Genomic DNA, 27714 nt, shown 5'->3' on the forward strand with positions numbered 1-27714 from the left:
GAGTCATGTACCACAATGTGCATTGCAGCTCTATTTACAATAGCCAGAACATGGAAGCAACCTAAGGGTCCATCGACAGATGAATGGATAAAGAAGATGTGGCACATATATACAATGGAATATTACTCAGCCATAAAAAGAAATGAAATTGAGTTATTTGTAGTGAGGTGGATGGACCTAGAGTCTGTCATACAGAGTGAAGTAAGTCAGAAAGAGAAAAACAAATACCGTATGCTAACGCATATGTATGGAATCTAAAAACAAACATGGTTCTGAAAAACCTAGGGGCAGGACAGGAATAAAGATGCAGATGTAGAGAATGGAATTGAGGACACAGGGAGGGGGAAGGGTAAGCTGGGACAAAGTGAGAGAGCGGCATGGACATATATACACTACCAAATGTAAAATAGATAGCTCGTGGGAAGCAGCCGCATAGCACAGGGAGATCAGCTCGGTGCTTTGTGTCCACCTAGAGGGGTGGGATGGGGATGGTGGGAGGGAGACGCAAGAGGGAGGAGATATGGGGATATATGTATACGTATAGCTGATTCAGTTTGTTATACAGCAGAAACTAACACACCACTGTAAGGCAATTATACTCCAATAAAGATGTTAAAAAAAAAAAAAAAGATCAATGGTTGCTCGCCAAGGGTTGGGGGAAAGGGAGGGACAAATAGGCAGAGCACAGAGGATTTTTAGGGCAATGAAACTACTCTGTATGACGTGATAATAATGGATACATGTGATTATACATTTGTTCAAAGCCATAGCACGTACAACGCCAAGAGAGAAGCCTAATGTAAACTACAGACTTTGGACAATTATGATGTGTCAGTGTAGGTTCATCAGCTATAACAAATGTACCTCTCTGGTGGGGATGCTAGTAACAGGGAAGGCTGTGGATGGGTGGAGGTATGAGGTATCCGGGGAATCTCTGTACTTCCCACTCACTTTTGCTGTGAACTTAAACCTGCTCTAAAAAATTAAGTCTATTTTTTTTTGAAAGTCAATGGATCAAGCCTGCGAGGTGGAAATCATTCACATCCCTCTAAAAGAGCAGTGATACCACTGATTTCTTATAAAGCAAACCCAATATGTCACCACTTACTGACCTGCTTGAGGATATTCTGTTCTCTCATCAGCTTCTGCCGTTCTCTGTTGGGCTTAGAGAAGACCACTTCGAGAACATCTTGACCGGAATTAGTTCCACCAGTGACAAAGTAAACCAAGTCTTCCAGCAGCTTGGTTACAGATCTTAGGAGGAAAAAAAGCTATTAGATATGGGAAGTGTTCGACGGGCAACAGGCTGAAAGCTTCACCTTGGAAGCCTTCAGGCCAGAGGAACCAGTTAAGCAGAAGCAAACCCATTCTCCCAGTTTCCTTGAAATTGTCAGTTGAGGCCAATCACCAATAAGAGTGAAATAGAGACACTACCTCCACATTGTCCACAAAAACATTATCACCTTCACAAAATATTAGACATTACATTTTATCTCAGAGTAACCTCAACCCCTGACATTTAGTAAGATAGTTCCAGAGACCAAGTTGGAGACAGGGAAACAGAGAAAGAAGGAGACATTTACAAGTTTAGAGACTTTCAGAACAGTGAAAGCAAAATAACTATTGCTTGAAAACCACACGTTGAAGCCACCCACAAATGCTAAGGCCTGCTGCCCTCACACAGAGCTCTTCCAAGCACCCTCTCTCTCTGCAAGGGATTTCAAAAACCCACAGCGGGTGAGGATGAGCGTGATCGGTTCTGGCAAGGAGCCCTCACCTTCTCTCATTCTGGGTGATGGTGCCCTTCTCCAGCTTCCCAGCTATGGAACCCAGCACCTTGCTGGCGTCATTGGCAAAGTCCAGGTCCCGAACCTCAGCAGGAGAGACTGGAACTATGGCAAATGCTTCTTTGTCCTCCTTCACGGGAGAGGTTCCAATCTGAAAAGCAAGATGGTCTTTGTGGAACAGCCTCTTAGACTGAGAGGGTAAGACATTAATCAAACAGTGTATTTATGGGACATGGGGCAATCCAAAAAGCCTAGAGCTCTCTTGTGGTTCAAATAAATGGACATAGAAAAACACCTGGAAAGATGTACCCCAAATCGTCAACAGCTGTTACCTCTAGAGGTTGGTATTGTGGAGAAAAGTAAGGCAGGAAATGGGGCAGTACTATGATTTTACAGCTTCATTTGTTACAGGGAGCATCTGAGACTTTTGTAATTTAAAAACACATTTATAAATACATAGGGAAAAACTCAAATGTACAAAATGGTAATTCTTGTTTCTGAGAGTATTATAAGGGTAGACACTGCACCGATCTTTTAGCTTTTCTATATACCTCAAAGTGTTCATTAAAGTAGAGGAAAAAATTCCAATAATCTTCCCCATCACCAAAAGATATTATGTGAGAGTATAATTCCATTTTTTAAAAAGAAAAACCGTATGTCTGTGTATTTATGCTCTATGATCCTGAACAAGGTGAGAAAGGAGAGGTGGGCTTCAGGGAGAGAAATTAAAGAGGTTGGAAGAACTTTCAAGAAATAAAAGTACATATTTAAATACACAGAGAAATAAAGAAATAATAAAGATTGTGGGGAATCAACTAGGTATGTGATGTATGTCAAGGCACAAGCAAACATTCCCCCAGCCAAAATCAGCCTTCAGACAGATATGAAATCCAGACAATTGCTCAACCTTTAGGGCAGAAGCTATGTAATAAAATAAAAGGTTCTAGTTATTTCAAAAGCCCTGGGCTTGCTTTAGCCAGGTCCCTTGGAAAGAATTCTTTCATCACATTCAAGTTTGTCCGCCACCACGCTCCTGCCGAAGCAACAACTTCAGACCCCCATACGCCTCCATCTGCCCTCAAACGAGCCCTTTCATCGGGAGCATGAGACCGAGGGAGGCAGCCAAGTTCAGGGACTTACTTTTAGCATCACGGGTTTTTCTTCTTCCTTGTCAATGGGGATATTTGTGCTGTGAACCCAGGTATTAGTACACAGGTGTCTGAGCCGGACATAGGAGTTTCTAAAGGAAAAGAAAAAAAAGAAAAAGGATTTTAGGGACAGGGCTATTTAGGTTCTCTATAGCCACTGGTCTAGAATACATCCTATAAGAATTAAAAAAGGATACCAAAATGGTTTTCCGCTACACACATTGGACAGCATAAACTTAAGAGCAAACGGTTCTGGTCCAAGATACACTTTGACAGATCTACAGTGGCAAACCATTCATAACCACTCTAAGGTGATTGTCTCATGCTGTATTTCTAAATGCAGCCACACCGCATTCTATCATGTTTGGCTCTATTGCCCTTAACAGACACTGTTTTTTTGTTTTTTTAACAAATCAAAGGTTTGTTCATCATGCAAGTCTATAGGTTCCATTTTGGCAATAAAGTATTTTTAAATTAAATATGTACATTGTTTTTTAAGACATAATGCTATTGCACACTTAATAGATAACTGTGTACTGTAAACGTGACTTTCATATGCACTGTGAAACCCCCAGATTTGTGTGACTTGCTTTATTGTGATACTCGCTTTATTGCGATAGTCTGGAACTGAACCCACAGTATTTCTGAGGTATGCATGTATAAAATTATACACCGTGAATGACTGTCTCAGAACAAACTGAGCATGAGACAGAGTAACAAAAAGTATTTACTGAGTACCTATTAGAGCTTATCATGAGAGATGATAAAGCAGTAATTGAAATTTTCATATGGATCAATAGAGCAAAAAATAAAACCGTAAAATGCCTGGAAGAAAATGTGAGTAAAAATTTAATAATCTTGTGAGAGGGAAAGCCTTTTGAAGCACATAACAAAATACAAGATTTCCAAGTTTCAGAAGCAAAAGATGGATACATCTTATTACATAGTTTAAATTTTACATTTCCATACAGCAGAAGTAGAAAAATGTTCCAATTTTTAAAAACCATCATGAACAAAACTGAAAGAAAATTGACAACCTGGGAAAATAAAAGATTAATATATAGTATAAAAGGGTATTAATCCACATATATAGAGATCTTAAAAATCAGTAAGAAAAACATCATGAGTATTGGAAATGAAAATGGAACATGACACAAACCAGTAATTTAATAAAGAAACATAAATGACCAATAAACATCCAAGTACACATTCAACTTCCTCAATTTATACAAATTAAAACAATATATCATTTTATTGTATCATATTCCAAAGATCCTGGAAACTGATACAACCCAGTACTTAGAGCTTAGAGAGCTTACAGAGCTTAGAGAAATGAGTTCTACACACTCATGGCAAGAGTGTCAACAGGTTAAACTCTGGAAGAGAGTCTGGCACTTTGTATAACATGTAAAATGTACCTACCTTCTCATCTAGCAATCTCATTTTTATATTTCTTAAGAGATGACAGCACAGGTGCAAAATGAGGCAGAAAGATGTTCAACAAAGCATTATTTATAATACTTAAAATCTTGCAAACAACCCAATGTCTCAGTAATGGACTAGTTAATTATAGTATGTAAGACAGAATAGTACAGAGTTCTTTAAAAATGATTACAATCGATATTTATTTACTTGGAAGTATGTACAGGACATATTGTTCAGTGGAAAAAATGTTAAAAATAGCTTGATTCATTTATGATAAATTATACACAGGTTATCTGTGTGCCCAGAGACGTGTCTGAAACTACAGAAAACCAAAATGTTTGTCGTAGTTACCTCTGAATGGTTAGATTTTATGTAATTTTTTACTTGTCTCTCTGTTCTCCATGAGATTTTAAAATATTTTTGTTCTTGTTCCTTTTTATGATGAGCATGGATCATTTTACAATGTTTTTCAAATTTGCTTTTCTTTTAAAGAAGTAGTGACATAATACTCGCTCTTAAGGAATCTACCGTCGCATTAGTGAGATGAAATGAACACACGCCAAGCAAAAGTAACAGGAGACATACATTAGAAAGGCTTTAAGATGGGAGACAGTCAAGGTAAGTACTTTTAGAGGAGGAGATTAAGGAGGCTTCAGGGAGTCATGGGATATTTTTGTTACAGAAAACTTGAGCTGGAACTTTAAACGCTGGTGGGACCAGAGCAGAAAGGACAGCGTGGAAGTCATTTGCATTAAGAGGAATTCAAAACAATAGCATCCCAAGTTCATGGGAAAGGGGCACGGGGGAGGGCACATTAAACCAGGCACATCTCTTCAGCAGATCCTCTAACTTCCTTCATTTTAACTGTCTTGAAAATTACAAGTGGTATTTACTTTGAATAGCACGAATATAAATTAAACAACATGAACAAGAAATTTGACAGAGATCTGCATTTTTTCTTCTGAGGAACTTGGATTCATTTTCTTATTTTCAAAGTATAACTGAAAGCTTGGAGCTTAACTTTTACTTGGATGATTGACTACATTCTATAGAGTTCTATGTCAAAGTTCATTTAAAATACCAAGGGCAGGGGGCTTCCCTGGTGGCGCAGTGGTTGAGAATCTGCCTGTCAGTGCAGGGGACACGGGTTCGAGCCCTGGTCTGGGAAGATCCCACATGCCGCGGAGCAACTGGGCCCGTGAGCCACAACTACTGAGCCTGCGCGTCTGGAGCCTGTGCCCTGCAACAAGAGAGGCCACGATAATGAGAGGCCCGCGCACCGCGATGAAGAGTGGCCCCCGCTTGCTGCAACTAGAGAAAGCCCTCGCACAGAAACGAAGACCCAACACAGCCATAAATAAATAAATAAATAAATAAATAAAAATTAAAAAAAAAAAAATACCAAGGGCATTCTATCTATTCATCTGAAGTCTCATTCCCAATCCTTAGCTCAAAAGTCATGATATCAGGACAACTGCAAAAGAGCCACAAAGCTGGATGCTCTCCCAATGTTCATTTATTGCATCTAATTTGCATAAATTGCAATTTTACTATCTTGCTTATTATATCCAGGACTTGTCACTATCCCTTTCAGTTTGTCTTGAAAGCATTCTTTCAACCAATGACTATTACAAAAAAGTTCTTTACTGGTAACATTTCAGGTACTTTCATGTATCTACCGCCAGACTTTCTGATCTTCAAAGAAGCAAAATTTAGCACAACTCTAAGAAAGAGGGAAATGTGTGTACTCCTCCTAAAATTTTTATGACTCCACTGAATCAATGAATAAGAGGCCCTGTTCACTTCTGGCTCTGAGGTTGGTGGCCAAGGGCAAGAGCAGATAAAAATTTAGAAAGCTAAGACCAAGTCCAAGATCATAACTAATAATAAACACATTGGTAAACCATGCCAGACACTTTTTCCAGGGTGAACACAAGGCTTCCCTTGCTTATGAGTTTACAATCAGACTGTCTATGGACAACTGCCCACAAAGAATGTTTTCCAACAGAGAAACAGTAATGAATCAAGGGGATACAGAAGCAGGGCTCTACAGCCAACCAAAGCTGTTTGGCAAGCTGACCTAGAAATTCAAACTTCCCCTTCCCACGGGATCATGGGGATTTCCAACCCACTGGGGAATATGGCCAACTGGCACCTCATTCCTCTTCACCAAGGGAATGCCATGAAATATCTTCTGACGGATATTTTACATCACATGGTTCTGTTCTTTCCTAACCCTTACAAACAAAAAACTTAGCAAATAAAACTAACGTCATTCCCTTGTCTTCTGGGAGCCTAAGAACAAAATCCATTAAAGAACTTCCAGAATAGAGGACACAACACATGGAAAAGTACTTAAACCAAAACGCAATTGGATTCTATAGTCCCTATGCCTATCTAGGTAGTAAGTGAGAAAGGACACTTTACAAAAGCAATCTACCCTACTTCAAACCGGATTTTTAAAAATGACCTCAAAATCGATCAAAGATCTAAGTGAAAAGAGCACAAACTACTAAAACTCTCAGAAGAAAACATTAGCATCAATCTTTGTGACCTCGGATTAGGCAACAGTTTCTTAAGAAAGCAAAAACATAAGCAACCAAAAGCAAAAATAGATAAACTGGACTTCAACAAAATTAAAAACTTTTGTGGTTCACAAGACACCATCAAGAAAGTGAAGAAATCTACAGAATGGGAGAAAATACTTGCAAATCATAACTGATAAGGGGTTTTAATACAGAACATTTAATACTCAATAATAAAAAGACACATAACCCTTTTTTTTAAGTGGCCAAAAAATAATGGGCAAAGGATCTGAATAGATGTGTCTCTACAAATGATATACAAATGACCAATAAACACATGAGAAGATCATCATCATTAGCCATCAGAGAAATTCAAGTCAAAACTACAATGAGATACCACTGCACAGTTACTAGGATGGCTCAAATATAAAAAAGACAGATAAACAAGCATTGGAGAGAAATTAGAACTCTCATATACAGCTGGTGGGAATATAAAACTATAAATGTAAAACTGGCAGTTCCTCAAATGTTAGACATACAGTTACCACATAACCCACTAATTCCACTCCTAGGTAGAGACCCATGAGAAATGAAAATGTATGTCCACACAAAAATGTGTACACAAATGTTCACAGAACAGCCAGAAAAAGGCAAATAACCCAAATGGCCATCAACTAGTAAGTGAATAAATAAAACGTGACATAACCATACAGTGGAATCTTATTCAGGAATACAATGAAATGAAGAATACATGCTACAAAATGGATGAATCTTAAAAACAATGCTAAGTGAAAGAAGCCAGTCACAAAAAGCCATTCCATTTATATGAAATGTCCAGAATAGGCAGATCAATAGAGACAAAATGCAGATTAGCCTAAGGCTGAGGGTGGAGCCTGGGGAAATAAAAGCGACTGCCAATGGGTACGGTGCTCCTTCTTGAGGTGATGAAATTGTTCTAAAATCAATTGTGCTGATGGTTGCCCAACTCTGCTAATCTACTAAAAACCAATGAATTAAGCACTTCCAGTAGGTGAATTGCACGATACATGAATTATATCTCAATATATCATTTTTTTTTTTAAAAAGCAATCTACATCAGGACAAACTTGGAGTACGCGAAGCTGTGCCTATACTTGGGATTTAATAGGAGAACATCTCCAGCTTTTCACAGATTCTCAAGGGGTTAATGACCCAGCAGAGGGTAAGAACCAGCGATCACTGTGCTGAATGGCAATGAACAGCATCCTTGTAAGGTTCTCTTCTTGTGGACACTGCCTTCTGTTTATCACTCTGAGAGGGATAGGAAGAGTATCCAGAACAAGAGAAGCTTCTCCTCTAATTCTTTTTTTTTTTTTAATTTCATGTTTTGGCATTTTTGTTAGCGTTAATCATTCCCTTCTCTGCCGTCTAATTTTATTAAGCACCTAAGTGTCTAGTGTATGCTAGACACTTGGATACGAACTTTTCCATAGCCATTACTTTCTTTACAATTCCTTTAATGTTCCCTATAATACAATATTTAAGAACATAGTCTTTTGCGTTACACAGACATTTCTGTGTTCTCCGGTTGTAACAGCACCCAAGCTGCAGTTGTCACTTTCACAGCCCAGCTCTGGCTGAGCAGGTAAACAGCCATGATACACAGGAATAATGAAACACAAAGGAATCCTCAGAGAGAGGGGCCCTGTGGTAAAACCTCCCAGTGCCACGGAGACTTCCACTACCCAAGGCTGTGTCCAAGAGTCAGAATTGCCAGAACAGCCCTATCTGGCTCTGCAACGGTGCTCGCTGACTTGTGATAAGTTGTTTAAATTCTCTGAGCCTCATTTCTTTACCTCTAGGAAAGGTCAAATAATAATACCTATCTCACAGGGGTTTTGGTGAAGGTGAAATTATGTAACATGAGTATTTAGCATTATAGACGGCATGTAGTCAGCACTCAACAAGTGTTGGCCACTATTAATACTTTTGTTGATTTTTTGTGTTCTCAAGATTTTTTTTTTTAATGTGGACCATTTTTAAACTCTTTATTGAACTTGTTACAATGTTGCTTCTGTTTTATGTTTTGGTTTTTTGGCCATGAGGCATGTGGGATCTTAGCCCCCCAGCCAGGGATTGATCCTGCACCCCCTGCATTGGAAGGTGAAGTCTTAACCACTGGACCGCCAGTGGAAGTCCCTGTTGATTTTAAGAGTGAGCTTTTGTTCCATTTTCAGTCTAGTAAATGGAAATGCTTTTTTATGCAACAAAATTAAAAGTCAAATTTAATAAAATAACCAAAGAAGACTGGTCTGATTTCTCAATACCTTTAATAAAATTTACTATGCATTGAGTGAATTTCAAACGTTCCACTTTCTAGAATTTCTTTTCAATTGTTTATTCAATTGACCAGGAGATCTCTCAGATTTGGGAACGAGGGAGAGAGTAAAGGAAACTAGAAATATTGAGCTACTTAAGCTTAACGTTTGGTTTGTTCACCTAAACATAGCACGTCTTAGCTAACCACTGACTACTGAGAACTTACAACTGATAAGCCATTAAAAAAAAAAAGAAGAAAAAAGAAAACTCAGATGTCATTTCCATGGGCAACCAGAACAAATCCTTTACCAAATCCTGTGCAAAAGCTTCCAGAACGACGATGACGTTGTGGATTCCGAGAACCCCAGCCAGGCCGCATATACCACCCCTGACTCACTTGAGATAAGCCGTTTTGGACTCATACCTCGGGACAAGACTATCGCCTCCACGGAGGGTGGTGGGATCTAGCTCAAAGATGGACGAGATGTCATTGCCTTCGGGCACAGAGACCAGGGAGTACACCATCTTCTCTTGGGCGTTTCGCAACCTGCTTCGGGAGGCATCCTGATCAGGGTCCAGCTGAGGAGGAAAAGTCATCAAGTCAAGGATTGCACGTGCCACGGCCTTCCCTCACTACAATCACTGCACAGTCCACAGGAACAGGGAAGAAACAACAGTGAGCGTCAGTAGTTGGCAGGAAGAGCATCACAGTTTCAGAGCAGTCATCGAACATGATAGTTGGCCACCCACGCCAAGAAGATTGACACTCTACCTCCTGGTGTTGCAATAAAAATGCTTAAGCAACGTGGGGTTGCATTACTAGCTCTCCTCGGGCAGAGTGCTACAGGCGGTACACCCCTGCACAGCGGTCGGGAGACAGGAGAAGCACTGTGAGAAAACTTAGCCTGTGGATTTTGTCATGGGCGGCTGTGTTAACCGACAGTGAAACTGTCTAGCGAGAATATGATACAGCTACTTCCCAGGAGAAAAAAAACAATGCAGTGAAATAAACCTGAATCCAAGTGTTTGCAAGCAGCTATCCCCGTGTGGCCAAGAAAAATATTTGAGAAGTCAGACTAGCCCTGAAAAAATGTTCCTAATTAATCAATTGCTGACGACAATTCAGGGGAAAAGGGGCCCCTCCTGCTACGTGAGGGATTTGGCTGAGACTGAAGAAAATCTCTGACAGTGAAGGCTGAAGAACAAGGATGAAAGCTTTCCCAAGAAACTGTAAGAACACATCTAGTCTCCAAAGGCCAGCTGCCTAAGAAGCCTGAAGCAGCATGCTGGGCCTAGCGTCTGCTCTGACAGGCTTCACAAGGTGGCTCTCCGCCGTGCGACTCTATACGGGATCATTTTTCATGTTTAACATCCTTGCAAGATGACAATATCCACCTGTATGTACTAGGAAAATCACATTTCCCTTGTCTCTATCTTGCTTTGCTTAGGCTGAGGCCCTGCTTCCTTTCCAAATGGAATGGAGAAAAGAAAAGCAAATCTAACAGGCAAAGGAGAGAGCATAAGACAATTTCGTTCCATGGGGCCTGAGCTCTAGGACTGTAGGCAACAGTTTGCTTTTTCAGTTCATCAGCAGCCCCGGCCTTTGTCTATAAAAAAAAAAAAAATGGAAGGAAGGGAGGGAGGGACGGAAGAAAGAAAAGAAAATGCAAACAATTCTTCTAATACCCCCAACCTCTGTCTTCCCCCTCTCACACTCCCTCCTCTCACACCCTGTACCTCTGGCTAAACAAACCCCATTCGCTATTCCACCTACACTAACGTAAGAATCCACTGGAGAGGATCAGGGCATCTCCAAGAGCTCAGCTCAGGAGAAAGCACTCTGAACAGAATTTGCCCTCTTCTAACCACTGTTACCTGCAAAGGGTTGCACACACCACTTTCAAAATATAAACCCTGTCCCGGTTCTGGTGTGAGACACGGGGCTCAGCTACAGACTGGCAGCTAAATTTCAGACCTGCCACACGCCCGAAGAAAAATGCCAACTGCACTGAGTCCCCTGCATCCGCACTGTGACTGAGCAAGGCGCCCTCATCCTCCCGAGTGCGGTCGCCGTTTGCCACCTAGTGGGAGGAAAGGCACATGTGCAGAAGGCCGTCAGACCAGAGCCAGCTCGGGTTCTCCTTTCTGTCCCTGTGGCGTCAAGCCCGTGGCTCGAGGGGGCTGCTGAATTTAGAAAGAGGAGAGCGACAAAGCTGAATGGGGTCCCAGGCAAAACCACAGGCACGGGGTGCCAGTCTCAGGAAATACGCGACCAATAAGCAGAGCAGAAAGAGAGGCTTCCTCTCCCACACTCCCGAGTCTCCCAGCCAAGAAGACGGTGAAGGACCCTCCCAACGCTGACACCTTCCTCCCAGAGGCAGGAGCTGCGCTGCTGGCCTTGTGGGTGCAGGGTGAGCCCCCCGCACACACCCCTCCTCCACGCGAGGACCGCCACCCAAGCGACACCCCGAGTAGCCAGAGCAACGCAGCCCAGACCTGCAGCCAGACCCATGCCAGATGGCACTGCCCTGGCACGGAGAAGCACGAAAGAGTAGAAAGATGACTGCACTCCCAGAGACCCTGAGGAATGTGGCCAGTGAGGACCGCTCTCTGCTTCTTCACCCGTCAAACAAAGATGGAGAGACCTGTCCCAATTCCTTCGTGCAACTGCTGTGCAGCCCAGAGGAACTGGTGGATGGAAAGGCACTGAAAATGGTAATCATCCTTTGCAACTTACAAAAATGCCATTTATTAAGCGTTTACTATGGGCTAGGCACTTCATTTGCACAACATCTCACTTCGTCCTTACAACCAGCACATTGTCCACAACTACAGATGAGGGAATTCAGTCTCAGAGAGGGCAAGTAACCTGTCCAGAGTCACACAGGTCATAAGCGGTGGGTCCGCTATTTAAACCCAAGTCTCTCTCTCTCGCCCTACTTTTGATCACTGTGTCCTTCCCCCTGCACTGCACATGCCTGTCTTTCCCTCGCACATGAACAGGCCAGGAGAGCAGTCCCGTTCCACACAGAGCTCAAGGTTCACTCGGACATCAGCTCTCCCTGAAAGAAACCATGGTTCTCCTTCAAAGTCACCTCTGAGGGGAGCCTTAGTCCCCCAGCAAGTCCAGCAACTAACTAATGGTGGGACACCCTCAGCTAGAACTGCTCTGCGTTTCTTCCAAAGCTAACATTCTGCCCAAACGTAATTAGAAGCTTCATGGCTGCTGAAGAATTCACAGCACTTTTGATGACAATTACATTCTGTATTATCTCTACCCCAACTCCCTTCATTAATGTACCTATGTTAATATCCAATTTTTTCAAAATTTTACGAAAAATAATACCCTCAATACCACCTAGCATATTCACCATCAAGATGATCACACGGACACACAACGTCAAACAGAGCAGCAACCGTTTGGGTCTTTGTTTTGTTAATCCTAGACCAGAACGAAGCACTCCACAAGAGAACTGCATGACTTACCCCCTTCATTTCCCTGTAACACAACCACTTCCCTCTTCAACCCGTAACTGTGGACACCTGAACCCCAACCCAAGTGCCTCCATATCAGCATTAATTGGCAATATGGCCTCCAAAGAAGGATCCAGCTGGCATTAAAATTCCAAACCACATAATAAGGTCTATTTCTGACTTTGCAGAAAGGACAGATGGTTAGACAACTGAGTGTCTAATCAGCGGTCATGCCTCATGTGCTACCTCCACACTCTAAACGACAGTGTCCACCTTATACACTCATTCCTTGAAGACATCTGAGTGAGTCATAGATTCACGTCAACAGCAATGAGACACTGGCATGTAAAAGGCTGGCTTCTACAGGGACCATCACTGTCTCCAACCTAGCAATATTCCAAGAGATACCGTGAACTTCTGCAACTTAGAGATGGAGACCCCTTGACTAAGCACACAGAAAGAGCATCATGACCAACAGTCTCTTGGACCAACCAGGACACAAGGGGGTATGACTGCCCTCAAGGGAAGCACAGAACAAGATCCTCTGTTAAGGCAGCGTAAGGTCTCCCCTTCCCCAGCACTCAGTGACCACAGGGGCAGTTTCTTACATGGGGTTCCAGATCACATGTCCTCACCCTACCAGACGAAGACAAGAAGGCTCTTGTCCATACTTACTGAGGGCTGAAACTCCAGGCATTCTTCCTCAAAGTCAGGGTCTACCTGATGAAAAAGAATCATTAGGAAATTAAAACATCCATTGTTTTCTCAAGGACTTGGCCCCACTAGCAGGAGACTTCAAGGCCTGCGAATATCTTTGGACAGCTAAGAACTTCTCCCTTCCCTCTGTTCACGAAACCAGCATGCCACAATCACAACACACATCGCACGAGTACAACACACATGGAACAATCTACCAGTCACCGATAGATGGCTCTCAAATGTAGACAGAGGAACACAAAGAATCCACTAGCAAAGCAACAGTTAAAAGCCTGAAATAAATAAAAGATCAGTATCCAGTCATTGATAATCCTGCTTATTTCTAGTTAGAAATAAAAAAATGTCTGCCTTCCAGCAAGAACTACATTCGCCCCAGGACATAACAGATAATGCAACCACCATTGATCTCTGGCAAACCATGTAATCAACATTTCTCACAGCTGGTTAGCTGGGTCCATAATTTCCTATGGCTCCATTTTAAATTTCAACTTAGTCTTCATCTTCGGCTCTTCAATATTTCAAAATCATCAGTTCATACAAGTGTCAGGCATCTCAGGGGGGTTGGCACATTTAGATTCAGCCTTCCTTGGGGTCAGCTGCAGAAGCAACACTGACACCCAGGCATCAGCTTGAAAATCTCTGAGCAGTCTCACCAGTGGTACCAGACGACAGGAGGCGTGCCTTGATGTACGGCTAGAGTCTGGTATGAATATGCATTGTACATCTTCCAGCAGATCAGAGTAAAACTCAACATCTGTCACACAGTAACACGGCTCCTTAATTTAATACAAAAACTAAAAGGGAAATTCCTCCCATCCTTCAGTGTTGAGTCTTGCCTTTCCTCAAAAACCCTTCACGGTCATTTAAAATACATCGCTTTGATTTTTTACATTCCTGTAAGTAAAAGACCCTGTCTATTCCACTAAAGCTCTGAGTAACCAGGCTTTATAAAATTATCTAATTCTTTATGGGCTTTAATGCTTCCAGCTTTACATACCATGTTTCACTGCGGTCAAGTCTTGGTCATTCATATTAGGATCAGGGTTGGTAAATAAGATGCGGTGAGAGTAGTAAACAAGAGCAAAATGGAAAGATAATCCTAAAACCCTGATTAGCATGATTTTTTTCAAGATCTATTCTCTTAGCCACTGTCAAATACAGCTGACCCTTGAACAATGCGGGAGTTCACACGTGTATAATTTATAGCTGGCCCTCCAAATCTGCGGTTCCCCGTCTGCAGTTCTTCTGCATTCTCGCATTCAACCAGCCACAGACCGCGTAGCACTGCAGTGTTTACTACTGAAAAATATCCACAGGTAACTGGACCCGTTCAGAGTTCAAACCCGCATCGTTCAGAGTCAAATGTATACAACACAGTATTATTAAATAAAGTCACCAGGATGGACATTACATTCCCATGACAGCGTTATTTTCTAACTGACCTTCTCCCCACATCTTGATCAGAATCCCTGTCAAATACTAAAATGTGTTCACGACTTTTGCCTCTTCTTGTCTATAAGCAGGGAAATGAGGTGGAAGGAAACAGAAAAGCAGAAGGAAGAGCTAGGTAACTGAGCATTACCCTCAGCCCCTAACTACTCAACGGCTACAGGTAAGTGAGGAAAGAGGACTACATCATCCTTGAAAGAGAAAAACTATGGGGCTGCCACTTACCTCTGCTGCTAAGTAATGCCCTGTAGCAAGATGCTTGAAACGGAAGAGGCTGTTCCAATACCCTGCTCCACCCCGACACGGGTCATGCTGGACCACCTGCAAGAGGAGAAATGATCAACAGGAGTGGAAGAAATGTCAATCCAAATAACACTGAACACTGAATCTGAGACATCACACAGAAGTCATAGTTCAGGAGCGGTATTTAAGCTGAAAAAAACCATTATCTTCCAACAAACCCGTTAACAAGTACCATATGTATCGTTAAGCGATGTTTCTCCAAAGAAAAAAGAGTCCCCTAATTAACATGAAACGGTTGTAAGACAAAGTTCAGTGGTTTTCGGATTATTTGCCTTAATCATAAGGAAGAAGTTAAGACCCTAGACTTCATCCACAAGAAGCAAAACAAACCAAAAAAAGAATCTCATGGAAAACTGTAACAGCAATTTATCCATGCACTCATGCACTATAATACATCCACACGCCTGTGCTTTGAAACTGGACACTCACAGTGCCTGGGCCAATTCAGCACACAAGTAAATGTAACTGTAGCTTCTGCTCATGATGGAATAACTGGCACCGGTAGTTGGTGCCATGAATAGACACCTCACACAATACATGAACATGCCACAGACAACGAGAAAACTGAGTAAGGTATACAAAACAACTGGGTTCAGATGCTGGATGACAGGTAGTGCACAACTGTGATCTCTGAGGACAGGGAAATAAGGTGATCTCCACAACTGCTCCAGCTTTCTGCTGGGAGGTCCCCCTCTCTGGACAGTGGCATTGAGAAGAAGTATTCAAGCGGAGGAGACCAGTCTCACTGAGGTGAGGAGATACGTCAGAACTTAAGGAGGCTGAGGTGACTGGAATTTGTCAGGGCAGAATACAGAGCTCCCCAGAAAAAAAGTTCCAGAAATCTGCACAGGGGGCCTCCTTTAGTCTTTGGCTAAATACCAAGCTGCATATGTGTAAGGCGAGACCCCACAAGGCCAAATAAAAAATGAGAGGGTAGTCGCAAGCTCAACAATCCAGGAGTTCACACAGGACTAGAAGGTGTTCTGATTCTAACAAGCCAGGGGAGAGGCCGGTTGAACACCTGCGGCATTCAGTAGCGACGTCAAAAGGCTCGCCCCTTAGTAGCAGGGCTAGTCAAGCCCTAAAAAAATGCTACAGTACACTTGACCTAATGAAGCTTTAAAACAAACCTCCAAAGGATCAAAGTGATCTACAAGTAACTTTGTCTGGCAAAACAAAATTCAATACTCTTCAAAGGAAGGCAACAGATGCAGACAGTCAACAAAGGAGCGTCAGGACATTCAGCATACTGTCATAAAGCAGTGGACAGGCAAGAATCAGGAAAATGTAACCTGTCAGACAATATCGAATGACCCAGTATGTCCATGTGGGTTGGTGGAGGCTAGAGAAATACGTAACAGTGACCCCCAAATTTTCCCATTTTGATACACACCCACACATTTTAAGAAACTCAGTGGTTTCAAAGTAGGATAAATACACATACACACACTCACACATGCATCAAGACACAGCATAATTAGGTTAATGTAAACCAGAAATAAAAAGAAAAAATTTTACAGTAGCTAGGAAAAAAAAGAGACACTATATGCAGCGAACAAAAGAAAAGAAAACCACTGAATTCACATCAGAAAATAATGCATGCAAGACAACAATGGATGAACACCTTCAAGTACAAAAAGAAAAAACTGTCTATGTAAAATTCTACATTCAACAGAAATACCCTTCATGAATGAAGGCCATATGGAGAAATCAGAACCTTTAATACACTGCAGGTGGGAACATACACTAGTGCCTTCAAGACAGTCTGGCATTTCCTCAAAAGGTTAAACAAAGTAACCATATGATTCACAATTAAACTCCTCACAGAAACTTGTGCATGAATGTTCACAGCAGCATTATTCACAACACCCAAAAAGCAGAAACAATCCAAATGACCATAAATAGTAAATAAAATATGGTATATCCATACAGTGGAATATTATTTGACAATAAAAAGAAATGAAATACAGATATGCATGGCAACATGGATAAACTGTAAAAACTTTATGCTAGGTAAGAGAAGTCAGGTACAAAGGACCACACATTGTAGGATACCATTTATACGAAATGTTCAACCTGGGCAAATCTATAGAGATAGAAAGTGGACCAGTTACCAGAGGTGGGGAGGGGCAAACCTGAAGAGAGATGAGGTGTGACCTGCTATGGCTCAGGGATTCTTCTGGGTCAACTAAAAACCACTGAGAACTACACACTGTACATTTGTGAATTGTGTGACATATGAATTGTATCTCAATGAAGCTGTTATTTTCAAAAACGAAAAATAAACTGATTTTTTTAAATGAAGGTGAAATAAAGATATTCACGGACAAATATAAAGCTGTTTTCTTGTCTTCAAATGAGAGCTGAGAGAATTGGCCAGTGGCAGACATGCACTACAGAAATGACAAGGGGGTTCTTTAGGCTGAAGGAAAATGATTCTAGATGAAAACTCAAATCTGCACCAAAAAATGAACAGCTGGAGATGATAGCTATGTGGGTAAAAGACTCCTGTCCTCTCGTTTTTCCATGTTTTTAAAATGCAACTGACTCCTTAAACAAGGCAAAAAATAAATAAAAATGCACTATGGAGTTTAGAGCATATATAGAATAAAATGCAAGAGAATATCACCACAAAGGACAGGAAGGGAGAAACAGAAGTGCAGCTGACCCTTGAATAACACGAGTTTGAACTGCAAGGGTCCACCTACACGTGGATTTTTTTCAATATTAAATATTACAGTGCTACATGGTTGGATGAATCCACGAATACAGAGGAACCACGAACACAGAGGGCTATTAGTTATACATGGATTTTTAACCATGTGGAGGGTCGGAGCCCCTAACATCCGTGTTGTTCAAGATTCAACTGTATACTATTGTAAGGTTCTTACATCACGTGTAAAATGATATGACAATATGTAAAACTGATTGGCAATAAGGTGAAGATGTATAACGAAAACCCTAAATCATGACCAGAAATATAAAACACATGGTATTGTCTTCCTTCTTTTATTTGGAAGAGGCACTTAAGTGTCTAAAATCCTCAAGAAGAAAATAAAAAAGGAAGACGCTCAGTGTTTCCCTAGAGTATTCAGAGGGAAAATTGGCAGGGAACAGTTTTGGGGGGAGTAAAAATTAGACAGCTGTTGCTCCTCAGACGAAAAAATATAGAAGACGTTCTACAGTGGAATTCTGGGTTAAGTTAGTCCATACTGCAAAAATTCTCCCCAAAAGGTTGACATGTTTACTTCATTTCAATCAGTTTGTGAGTGAAGAAGACATGGTACTTGCTTTTAAGGTTCTAAAGTCAGTCACGGTGACTTCTGTAGGGTTCTGACATTTCTGATACTTTTTTAGTTTATGAATTAAGTCCCAAGTCCCTACAGCCTGGATATGTTGCCCTTCAGGATCTGGTCTCCTAAAACAGTTTCTGTCTTATTTCGCAAGACTATCCTCTGCTCCTCATCAAATGAGGTTACTGAGTTCTAACCCAAGGTTGCCTCACATTTCCAATTCCACGTTAGTATTTTATATGAAGTGACCTACTCCATTCATCCCTTCCTTCTGAAATACAGGTCATCCTGTCAGCACCAGCTCAGATGCTAGCTCCTCCAGGAAGTCTTCCTTAATCGCTTGCCCTGCCTCATCTACACCTCCAGAGAACAGGGAATGTGCCTCTTTGTGCTCTGGACGTGTAGATACTTCACCACCCAGTATCTTCCCATCCTATCACCAATGTGCAGTCACCTACAGATCGTGATGGGTTAGGCACTTGATTACATATTGCTGTGATAGATAACTGAGCAAGGGAAAGAAAAAAAAAAACAGAAGGAAGAGATGATCAGATGATCCAGAGGAAGAAATTTCTAACTTCAGTTGGAAGTTGGCTTCCAAGGTAGCTATTATTTTCCTCCACAGAAACATCCGGCATCCTTCTGATATGGCGTGATGCGTTTGTTTCTCTAAGTCATCCCAAGTCATCCATTGTTTTTGGAACAAGGTGGGTTTAAGCACCTGGATGTGACTTATTCCTATAAATCCGTAAATCCTTTCCCCCTGCCCGCCCCGCCCCATCCCTTACCTCCACCTCCCACAGGGCTTTGGAGCTAGTGGCGGACGTGGCTGACTGCCGCCCGGTAGTTCTCAGGAAGACGTGCTGCTTCTTCCTGTGCTCGTCACAGGTGAGGAACTTCTCCTGCTCGGCGTGGAACAGCCTCACGACGTCACCCTAAAAGTCAACACAGGGAGGAATTAAGGAAAGTGCATTTAAAAAGAGAACCAAAGAGGAGCCAAGTGCTGCCCAGCCTGTAACGTATCAAACTTACCCCCTTTAATATGTCATCTTTGTTATCACTCCATTTCATGAAAAGGACTATTTTCCAGCTTGTATTGCAGTTGACGGAATTGACCTAGAAAACAAATTAGAGTTATTTTTTCACATACCCCTCAACAACTGTGGTCTCCTGCGCCCAAATGCCTCATTTCTGCCCAAGAAGCAAGGCTGTGCTTCAGCCCTCCAAGCCTAAAGATTGACACCATTAAGATCATAGAACCTGCAAATTCAATTGGCCTGATAGAAGTCTTCGGTAGTAAATGGTTTATTTGTACCAGTCAGTATGTATGCTGCAACTCTGGCTAACAGAACCAAGCTTCCTGCCCTCCTGGAATGATATCTTCTTCTTCTTTTTTTTCCCCCAAGTCTCTTGGACTATAGCCAAAAAGTAAAGGCCCAGTGAAAACAAGTATGTATAAAATGAGATGAGCTACAAAGGCAAAAAAAAAAAAGTCCAATGTATACATTCTAAAATGTTAATGATACAGCCATTGTTTGTACACAAAATATAGGCCAGGCACTGGGCTAACATTCACTAATACATTTTATCCTCAGCAACACCCTAAAAAATAGCAATAACCATCATGCCCATTTCAGAGGTAGGAAAACTGATGCCCAGGGAGACTGGGTAATGAACCTACAGTCACAGAGGTAGGGAAGGGCAGATTCAGGATTTGAATCCGTATCTGTCAGTTTCCAGAGCTTGTGTCCTCCAAACAAACATTAGGCAAACAAACATTTATGTCACAATCAAGTTATTGCCCTTGTGTCCTATAATTGCCAATTAAGTTAAGTAGATGTATTGCCAAAAGTAAGATATCACTCTCACAGGGCTGCCGATGGCCGGCAGTGTCCCCTTCTTATGAATTAGCAAAAGACACACTCTTTAGGGAGACCAATTAGAAAAGGGTACCCCTCTGGCCAAAAACGCTTGGTAAAGGGGGCCCTTCTCTCATTAAAGAAATTAGAACATAATCCCCCAGGGATACAAAGCTTAGCAAACTGAGCCCTCAGGTGAGTATCAGCCCCCACCCAATGAACAGGCTTATATAACCTCATGTGGCAGGCCTGGCTCTCAGTTTGTTCACCTGCAGAATGGGTACACTGCCCCGAGTCACTACTCAAGTCGCTTTGAGCACGCACATGCTCTAGCCCCAGGAAGGTCTGCTTCTGCAGCATATGCCTGCCCACAAGCCATAACTCGATTTCCCTTACCTCGTTGCAGCCTGGGTTATCCACCAGCTGATGACTGCTGGCATGTAAGGGCTGGCCAGCATTCACGGGGTTCAGAACAACCTTGTCACCTATGACCACCTGGAAAGGAAAGGACCAATAGAGCATTTCCCAAAACAGGTCAGGACTGCAGACTGACCAGTGGCTAGTTCTGGCAGGAGCTGTAAGAGCCTGCAGAGAAGAAGGCCCAGCTTCCAGCAAGCAGAACGATACAGCACAAATGCACAATTAACTCGGCTCAACATTCTATCATAACCTAAACGGGAAAAGAATTTGAAAAAGAATGGATACTTGTATGTATAACTAAATCGCTTTGCTATACACCTGTAAATAACACATCATTGTTAATCAACTATACTCCAATATAAAATAAAAATTTTTTAATATATAAAGAATGGAATTTCAAAAAAATAAAAAATTAAAAAAAGATTTTAAAACCCCGAAGCCTGACCCTGACCAGGAAGGGGTGATGTTTACAAGCCTAAGGGTAAATTTTTGCCCACAATTGTCAATGATTATCCAAAGGCGATCTCAAAGTCAGTCCAGAGCAGGAAGAAAAAAATCAGATCTTTGTTAGCTTCAGTTAAGGCAGTTGTACAAATAAGCTCTAACTAAATTTTAGGAGTAGAAGCAGATTATTGCCTGAAGTAAGTCTTTATCTTTGAAAGAATAAAGCTATAAATTTATATTTCTAAAGCAATGACTTCTATACTTTTTTGAAAAGTCGTATTAAGAAATACGTTTTCTATTATGACTCAGTCATACATACAGACTTATGTGGCTATATGTGTATATGTATGTATGTGTATATACATATATGCATGTACATATAGATAGATATAGAGATCTCTATTTATCTAAAAAAAAAAAAGTCACCCCCCCCAAACAATCTTATCCCCATTATGTTTAACACAGCTTGATACTGCCTATTCTATTCCACTTTCTAAAATGAGAGTCACAAGCTACTAAATTGATCTCTTGGCCCATGAGTAGATGAATACCTGTCCTTTGAAAGACACTATTCTACAAGTATTCAAGTCCATCTTACTTTCTCAACTAAGGCACAGCTAAACAGGTAAGCTTAAAGGACAGGAAAGCAAGGGACTTGCTACAAATGCAGTTCAGAGCAAAGCACCCCTGTCTTTTATTATGGGAGTGGAAGGAAGAAGAATGGAAAGGATGGTTTCCTAAGATGTAAAACACACCTATTCTCGGTTTGATACATTTGGGGAACACATACAACTAAATTTTCTCTAACTCAAAATATATGCAAGTTAAATATGTCAAGAAACCCAACCCTCTAGGTGAAACCTAAGCTTTACTGGACTCGTTCTTCTATACTCAGGTGACGATCACTATGCACTGTACACCAGCTGCGAGGGGGCCGCTCAGGTACTAGATGCTTCAGGTATATTGTATATACTTTAATATGCACGCAAGCATATAAACTAAGACATATTTAAACGACCCAAAGCTTGTATACTTAAATATTAAAAAAATGGGAAAACTCAGTTTCAGGTGAAGGCAAGTTAAGCTTTTTGACAAGATTTCACACTGTTTAAATACATATTTCTTTTTGGTAGAAAACAACTATTTCAGAATCTTAACAAGGTTGGAAATACAGTTGATAGCATTTAAACATAGTCACTGTTAAGTATATGCCCACATAATGAGTTACTAAGGTAGCTAATAAGTATCAGAACTGTTCTAAGTCACCCCGGAAAGGATTTCTGGGGCTTTATAACTTAATGACCCCTCAGGAGAAGAGCCAGCTCGGGACCAACCACAGTCACTGAAATGGAATCAGGAGCCTGCAGAGTTATGAACAAAGAGCAACTGAGGATAATCCTAAAATCCACTCTCCTTCCCTGATCTCTCTACCTCTTTTCCATCCTTCTGCCCTAACTTTATTTCCGCAATAGAGAAGCATTTCTTTTCCACTACTGATCTACAAGGACAGGGACACTCCCCAGGACACTCATACATGATAGCTGCTTTTGTGGTAAAGTTACTCAGGTAATGGGCTGCTCACATGATTTTTTTCAGAAGCCCAGTAGGAAAAAAACAGAGCTACTGTATTTAGGTCACATTGCTCTCCAAATTTCCCTGTTTCCCAAACACTGGTTTCCATAGTGATTTCCTTCTCCTCATACAGGATAAGCCTCTGGCTCCAACTTTAAATTTCTCTTAGTTGACTCTAGTGTACAGTTATGGTTGGAGGCCTGGCACGGAGCACACCCTGGGCTGGGCGTGTGCACTTACACTGTCTCCGATGGATCGCAGCTTGTAGAACGGCTGAATGTAAAACCAGGACCCTTCGTTGCCAGCCTCATCCAACGTTACTCTCATGGCATTCTTCTCCAGCAGAGCTGGAAGCCTCTTATTCACTGTTAGGTATTTATTACTTTTCAAATGCAAGAGCTGAAAACCACCAAGAGAATAAGGTGAGTGTCAGCACATCTCCGAAGCTCTACATTTCTCTCTCAGTCATGTAAGATATGTATCAAACACTCCTCCCACCACTGAGCCACCTGTGGAGTTAGAGAACCACAGAAGTGGCTAAGGCAGGGAATGATTAGGAAAGAAGGAAGAGCAAAGGGAGCAGAAGTAGAAGAGGAGAAGAAGACATTTTTCTTCCCCCAACATAGCCCTGGACACGATGGATGCCGCTCAGGTCAAGGCACCGTCAGCTAGGACAGCACTCTGCCACTGGTTAGCAGGAAGGGGTCTAACCCCAGGTAAAGGGACTAAAGAACTGCAGTCTGAATATGCCCTGACATGAAGGTGGAGCTAAGGAAGGGCACTTGTGAACAAGAGAAACAGTTCAATTTAATAAGTGACCCCATTAGGGGCTGTCAATTCATTTGGAAAAAACACGGCTGCTATAGATTTCCACCTTGAATTTCTAAGCGCTCTATTCTTAATTCTTGTGTCACGGTTACATGAAGGGGATGGAAAGATGGAAGATCTAGATGGGAAACGTCTCATAGTAAGTCTAGACCAGGAAGAGCTGACCAAGGCTTCCCAACTCAACAGGCTGTAAGAGAAGATGGAAGGGAATATGAAAGACCGTCCAATCCCTGGAGAAATGATAAGACTAGCATGGGACACCACTCCCAACTGCCAGTATCTCCCTTTTCAGGTTAACAGGTACAGTTTCTAGAACACTCCTAGGAGGCCCACAAATCTTCTTGTCTGATCCGTGAGCCCCTGACATCCCCTGGCCATGATACATAAGGCAATGCCTTCCCAAGCTTCCGTGGTACGCTGATGAGTAGCCCCTGATTCTCCATGCACCTCTCCAAGTGCTGGATTTAGCTGGTTTCTAACCTGGCATTACCTACAGGTGGTCCTCTAGGCTGGGAAAATAAGAAATATTAGGTAGTAAGTATTCACAGCATACCCTGTGACAGGTACCTCTCAATCATCCTAGGCAACAGATACCATTATTATTCCCATTCTGCTAGTGAGCCAGCTGAGGCATGGCAAGAATTCTTGCCCAATACCTAAAAGGAAAAAAAGTGGGAAGGAACTCCTCTGTCATTTGTAAAGTTAATATTAGTATTAGTAAAGAGAGATAAATTAGGAGTTTGGGATTAACATATACACACTATTCTATATATAAAATAAACAACAAGGACCTACGGTATAGCACAGGGAACTATATTCAATATCTTGTAATAACCTATAATGCAAAAAATCTGGAAAAGAATAGATATATGCACATATGTATAACTGAACTACTTTGCTATATACCTGAAAATAACACAACATTGTAAGTTAACTATACTTCAATTTTTAAAAATGGTTAAAAAAAAAAAAAAAGCCACATTTGGCACTGGACTTCTTCACAGTTTTCTGCAAGGATAGACCTAGGTGGATTTTTTTTTTTTTTTTAGCAAAACCTGTTGTAGCTGTTTCTTAAATTGTCTTTTATCCTGTCAAATTTGAAGGTACCAGATATAAACAAGTAAAGCTCACAACCCGTGAGCTAAGACATGAGACCTATCATCAAATATTCTACCTGAAGGTACAGACTTGCTCTTATTACTTCTGGCGACCAGCTCGTGAACCAATTTTTACCAAATATGAAGAACTTTCAAGCAATGCAAGTTAGGCAAAAGTGCCACAGCCAGGCTCCTCTTCAGATAGGGAGCCTCCCATCTAAAAAATGTGGATTTTAAATTATCAGTACAGAGGAGAGAAGTGGACTCTTGCACTGAGAAAGAACCAACTAAAAGCCCAAGAGTCCAGCCCACATCACAAGAAATGCTAGACCTTTGCAATAAACTGGCTGTTTCCATGGAGTCCTATCTGTTCAAGCCAGGTTTCGTGTGCTTGTTTTTCATTTCACTCTTTGTAAAGCTTCAGCTCCACGACAGAACAGCGGCTTTGACCCACCTGGATCACATTGCCATACTGGATCACGGTCCCCAACAATTTCCTGTTTTCTGTCTCATTCTGCTTCTTTTCCAAGTCTGCAGCATGCTGTACATAGAGGAGGAAGATTGGTCACAAAGAGGAAACAATGGGTTATGTATTTCTCTGCCGCAAGGCAAAAGCAATATAGCCAGTTCATACAAGAACCACAGAAATAAGCAAATACCTAAGTACACCCTGAGGCGAAGTGCAATGCGCAAGGGGTTCAAGAATCCAACCCACTAGGCCTTGTTTGTTGGCCTTCTTGGCTTTTCAAAAATGTATTCATTTTTTAAGGAATTCATGGACATCTGGTTAGGGTAAGACTAAGTCACAAGCTTATGTATTTTTAAAGAAAATAGGGTAGGGTTGGAAGGGAATTTGCATAGCCCCTTTATAATTTGTAAAGGTCTTCTTTATAGCTTTGGAGTAAAATAAAACAGGATTTAAATACTGGTTTTGTGACCTGGAATGTGTTATTTAACATCTTTGCAAGCCTCAGTTTCCTCTTTTGTAAAATGAAAATAAAAATAGTACCTTCACCTCACAGGAATCACACAGTATAGTATCTCATCATTGCGGCATTCATGGAGTGTTAGTTATTATTGTTACATACCAATTATAATTTATTTAATTTTCACGGTAGTTCCCTGAGGAGAAGATCATTATCCCAATGTAATAAAGAAGAAACAGACTCAGAGAGATGAAAAAGTTTGGTCGACACTGCATAGCTAGTTGAATAGGTACAAAAGGAGTACTATTTTCTCTACTACAGTGTATATTTGAAATTTTGCTTAATAATGTCATTTTTTTTTAAATTACACATCTATTAAGTAAGTTAGAGATAATCCTCAAACCCACATTTGGGTTAACTCCAGATTTACACATTCACAAATGAGGCTGGAGATATTACTAGTGCAGCTCTGGCAGGCCAGGGAACATGGTAAAACCAAATAGAGGGTTCCCATAACAGTTTGCCAAGGCCACCAACCCACACAGTCATTTTTCCTTCGTTCACCTGTGTAACTCTGCAAGTCTCTTAGCATATTATAACCACACTCAAGGGGAACTAGTTTCATCCTAGGCAATTAAACTGACGTTCCAATCTCTGATTTCCAAACCCAGACTAAGTAAAACAAAAGAAAAATAATGGAAGAAATACGGTAGCTAATCTGATGGGTGATAGAAGCATGATGGTGACCAATGATGTACTTCAGAATCGTTTCCAATGTTCTCTTTGTAGAGTCTCCCCTTGCCTTGAGGCAAGATGCTACCAGATGCCAGTGGGTTAATGGGCTTCTTTCCCAGGGAACACGTCCGCATTTCCACACGACCCTTCTGGACTTCGTCTTGGTTCCACCACAGACCAGCTTTATCGTATTGGCCAGGTCGTTTAATCTCACCAAGCATCACTCAGCATTCTCACCCACAAAATGAGGACAACACAAGCCTTTTTTCTCCCTAATCACAGAGATTACAGAAAATGCATACCAGACACAAAATAGGCATTCAATAAATTTTAACCATTGTGATACCCAAGTTTCTGTAACTATGAAATGCTCTAATGAGAATTTCAAAAGGTGAACTAAGGTGGGTGGGTGAAGAATCTTTCAGTTTCCTTCAAATTCAGCATTCGCTCCACCTCTACCTGGAGTATAGGTATTTTTAGGAAGGAACATCTTTTGAGAAAAATAAGCTGCAGGAAGCAATCCTAAACCAAAAAGAAACCACATTTATAGGAGGGTAAGGATTTGCCTACGTTTGTGTGGATGACTGCAAGTTTGCAGCCTGTGTCTCAACCCTTTAAAACAATGGTCTATTCAGAGGCTTCCCTCTTTCTCTTTCGGAATTAGTCGCCAGTCTGCTGTTCTCAGTTACAAAAAGGTAATATCCGCTGGGTTCAAGACACATCCAGAAATAATACCAGCGTAGACACCATGGCAATCCTTGGCATCCAAACCGCCCTAGGCACGGCTCTCCCCCACTCTCTTCCCCTCCATAAACACCTTCCCATCCCTTTCTCCCACCTCCGTTCTCCCTATTTTCATGCCTGAGCTGTACCCTATCCAGAGAGCTCTACAGTACCCACATGTTCTGCAGGTAGTTTTCAAAAAAAAAAAAAAAAAAAAAAATACACTGGACTGAATCCACTTGGAAGGCAGGTTTATACTTTGCAGAGAGCCATTTATTATTTCTGCTAAGCAGTTCTCAGCTAATAAGGACAGCAAAGTTGAGAAAGCAAAAAAATGTCAAAGGGGGGGAAAAATCAAGGAATTCAGTAAAATAAAACAACATTTTCCAACAAATACAAATTTTCTCTGCTCGAAACACCACACTAAAAGGATTCACCTTGAGAAAATTATAAAGTAGTGTTTCTTGAACTTAAATGATATAAGGGCTCCTGTTTAAGAGGGAAAATTCTCATGGCTAATCCTCCTACTCTCAAGAATTTCCAGTGGCTTCAATCTAAGAAATATTAATCTAAAATATTAAGTTCCTACCTACGCTCAGACTAAGTACACAAGTGGTAATCCACTGGTCACTGGCATATCTAAGAGGAAATGTCAAATTAGTCACCAAGAAGGCACATATTTCATATTTAA

The 27714-nt window shown here is 41.4% G+C and overlaps 1 protein-coding gene across 7 annotated transcripts in view; it reads right to left on the bottom strand.

The window, feature by feature from the left end:
* Window positions 1-27714, bottom strand: part of ITPR1 (inositol 1,4,5-trisphosphate receptor type 1) — a 319227-nt gene that overhangs the window by 168950 nt on the left and 122563 nt on the right. For all 7 annotated transcript variants that reach the window (XM_082345342.1, XM_082345346.1, XM_082345344.1 and 4 more), the window contains exons 6-16: window positions 25094-25180; window positions 22955-23113; window positions 20675-20773; window positions 19452-19535; window positions 19208-19354; window positions 15049-15144; window positions 13333-13377; window positions 9608-9762; window positions 2928-3027; window positions 1778-1938; window positions 1113-1254 (exon numbers count right to left, since the gene is read on the bottom strand). In XM_082345342.1, coding sequence (XP_082201468.1) covers window positions 1113-1254; window positions 1778-1938; window positions 2928-3027; window positions 9608-9762; window positions 13333-13377; window positions 15049-15144; window positions 19208-19354; window positions 19452-19535; window positions 20675-20773; window positions 22955-23113; window positions 25094-25180 — 1275 coding nt within the window. The remainder of the gene's footprint in view (window positions 1-1112; window positions 1255-1777; window positions 1939-2927; window positions 3028-9607; window positions 9763-13332; window positions 13378-15048; window positions 15145-19207; window positions 19355-19451; window positions 19536-20674; window positions 20774-22954; window positions 23114-25093; window positions 25181-27714) is intronic.

Source organism: Balaenoptera borealis (genome assembly GCF_965194805.1).
Source record: "Balaenoptera borealis genome assembly, chromosome: 12".
Lineage (NCBI taxonomy): Eukaryota > Metazoa > Chordata > Mammalia > Artiodactyla > Balaenopteridae > Balaenoptera > Balaenoptera borealis.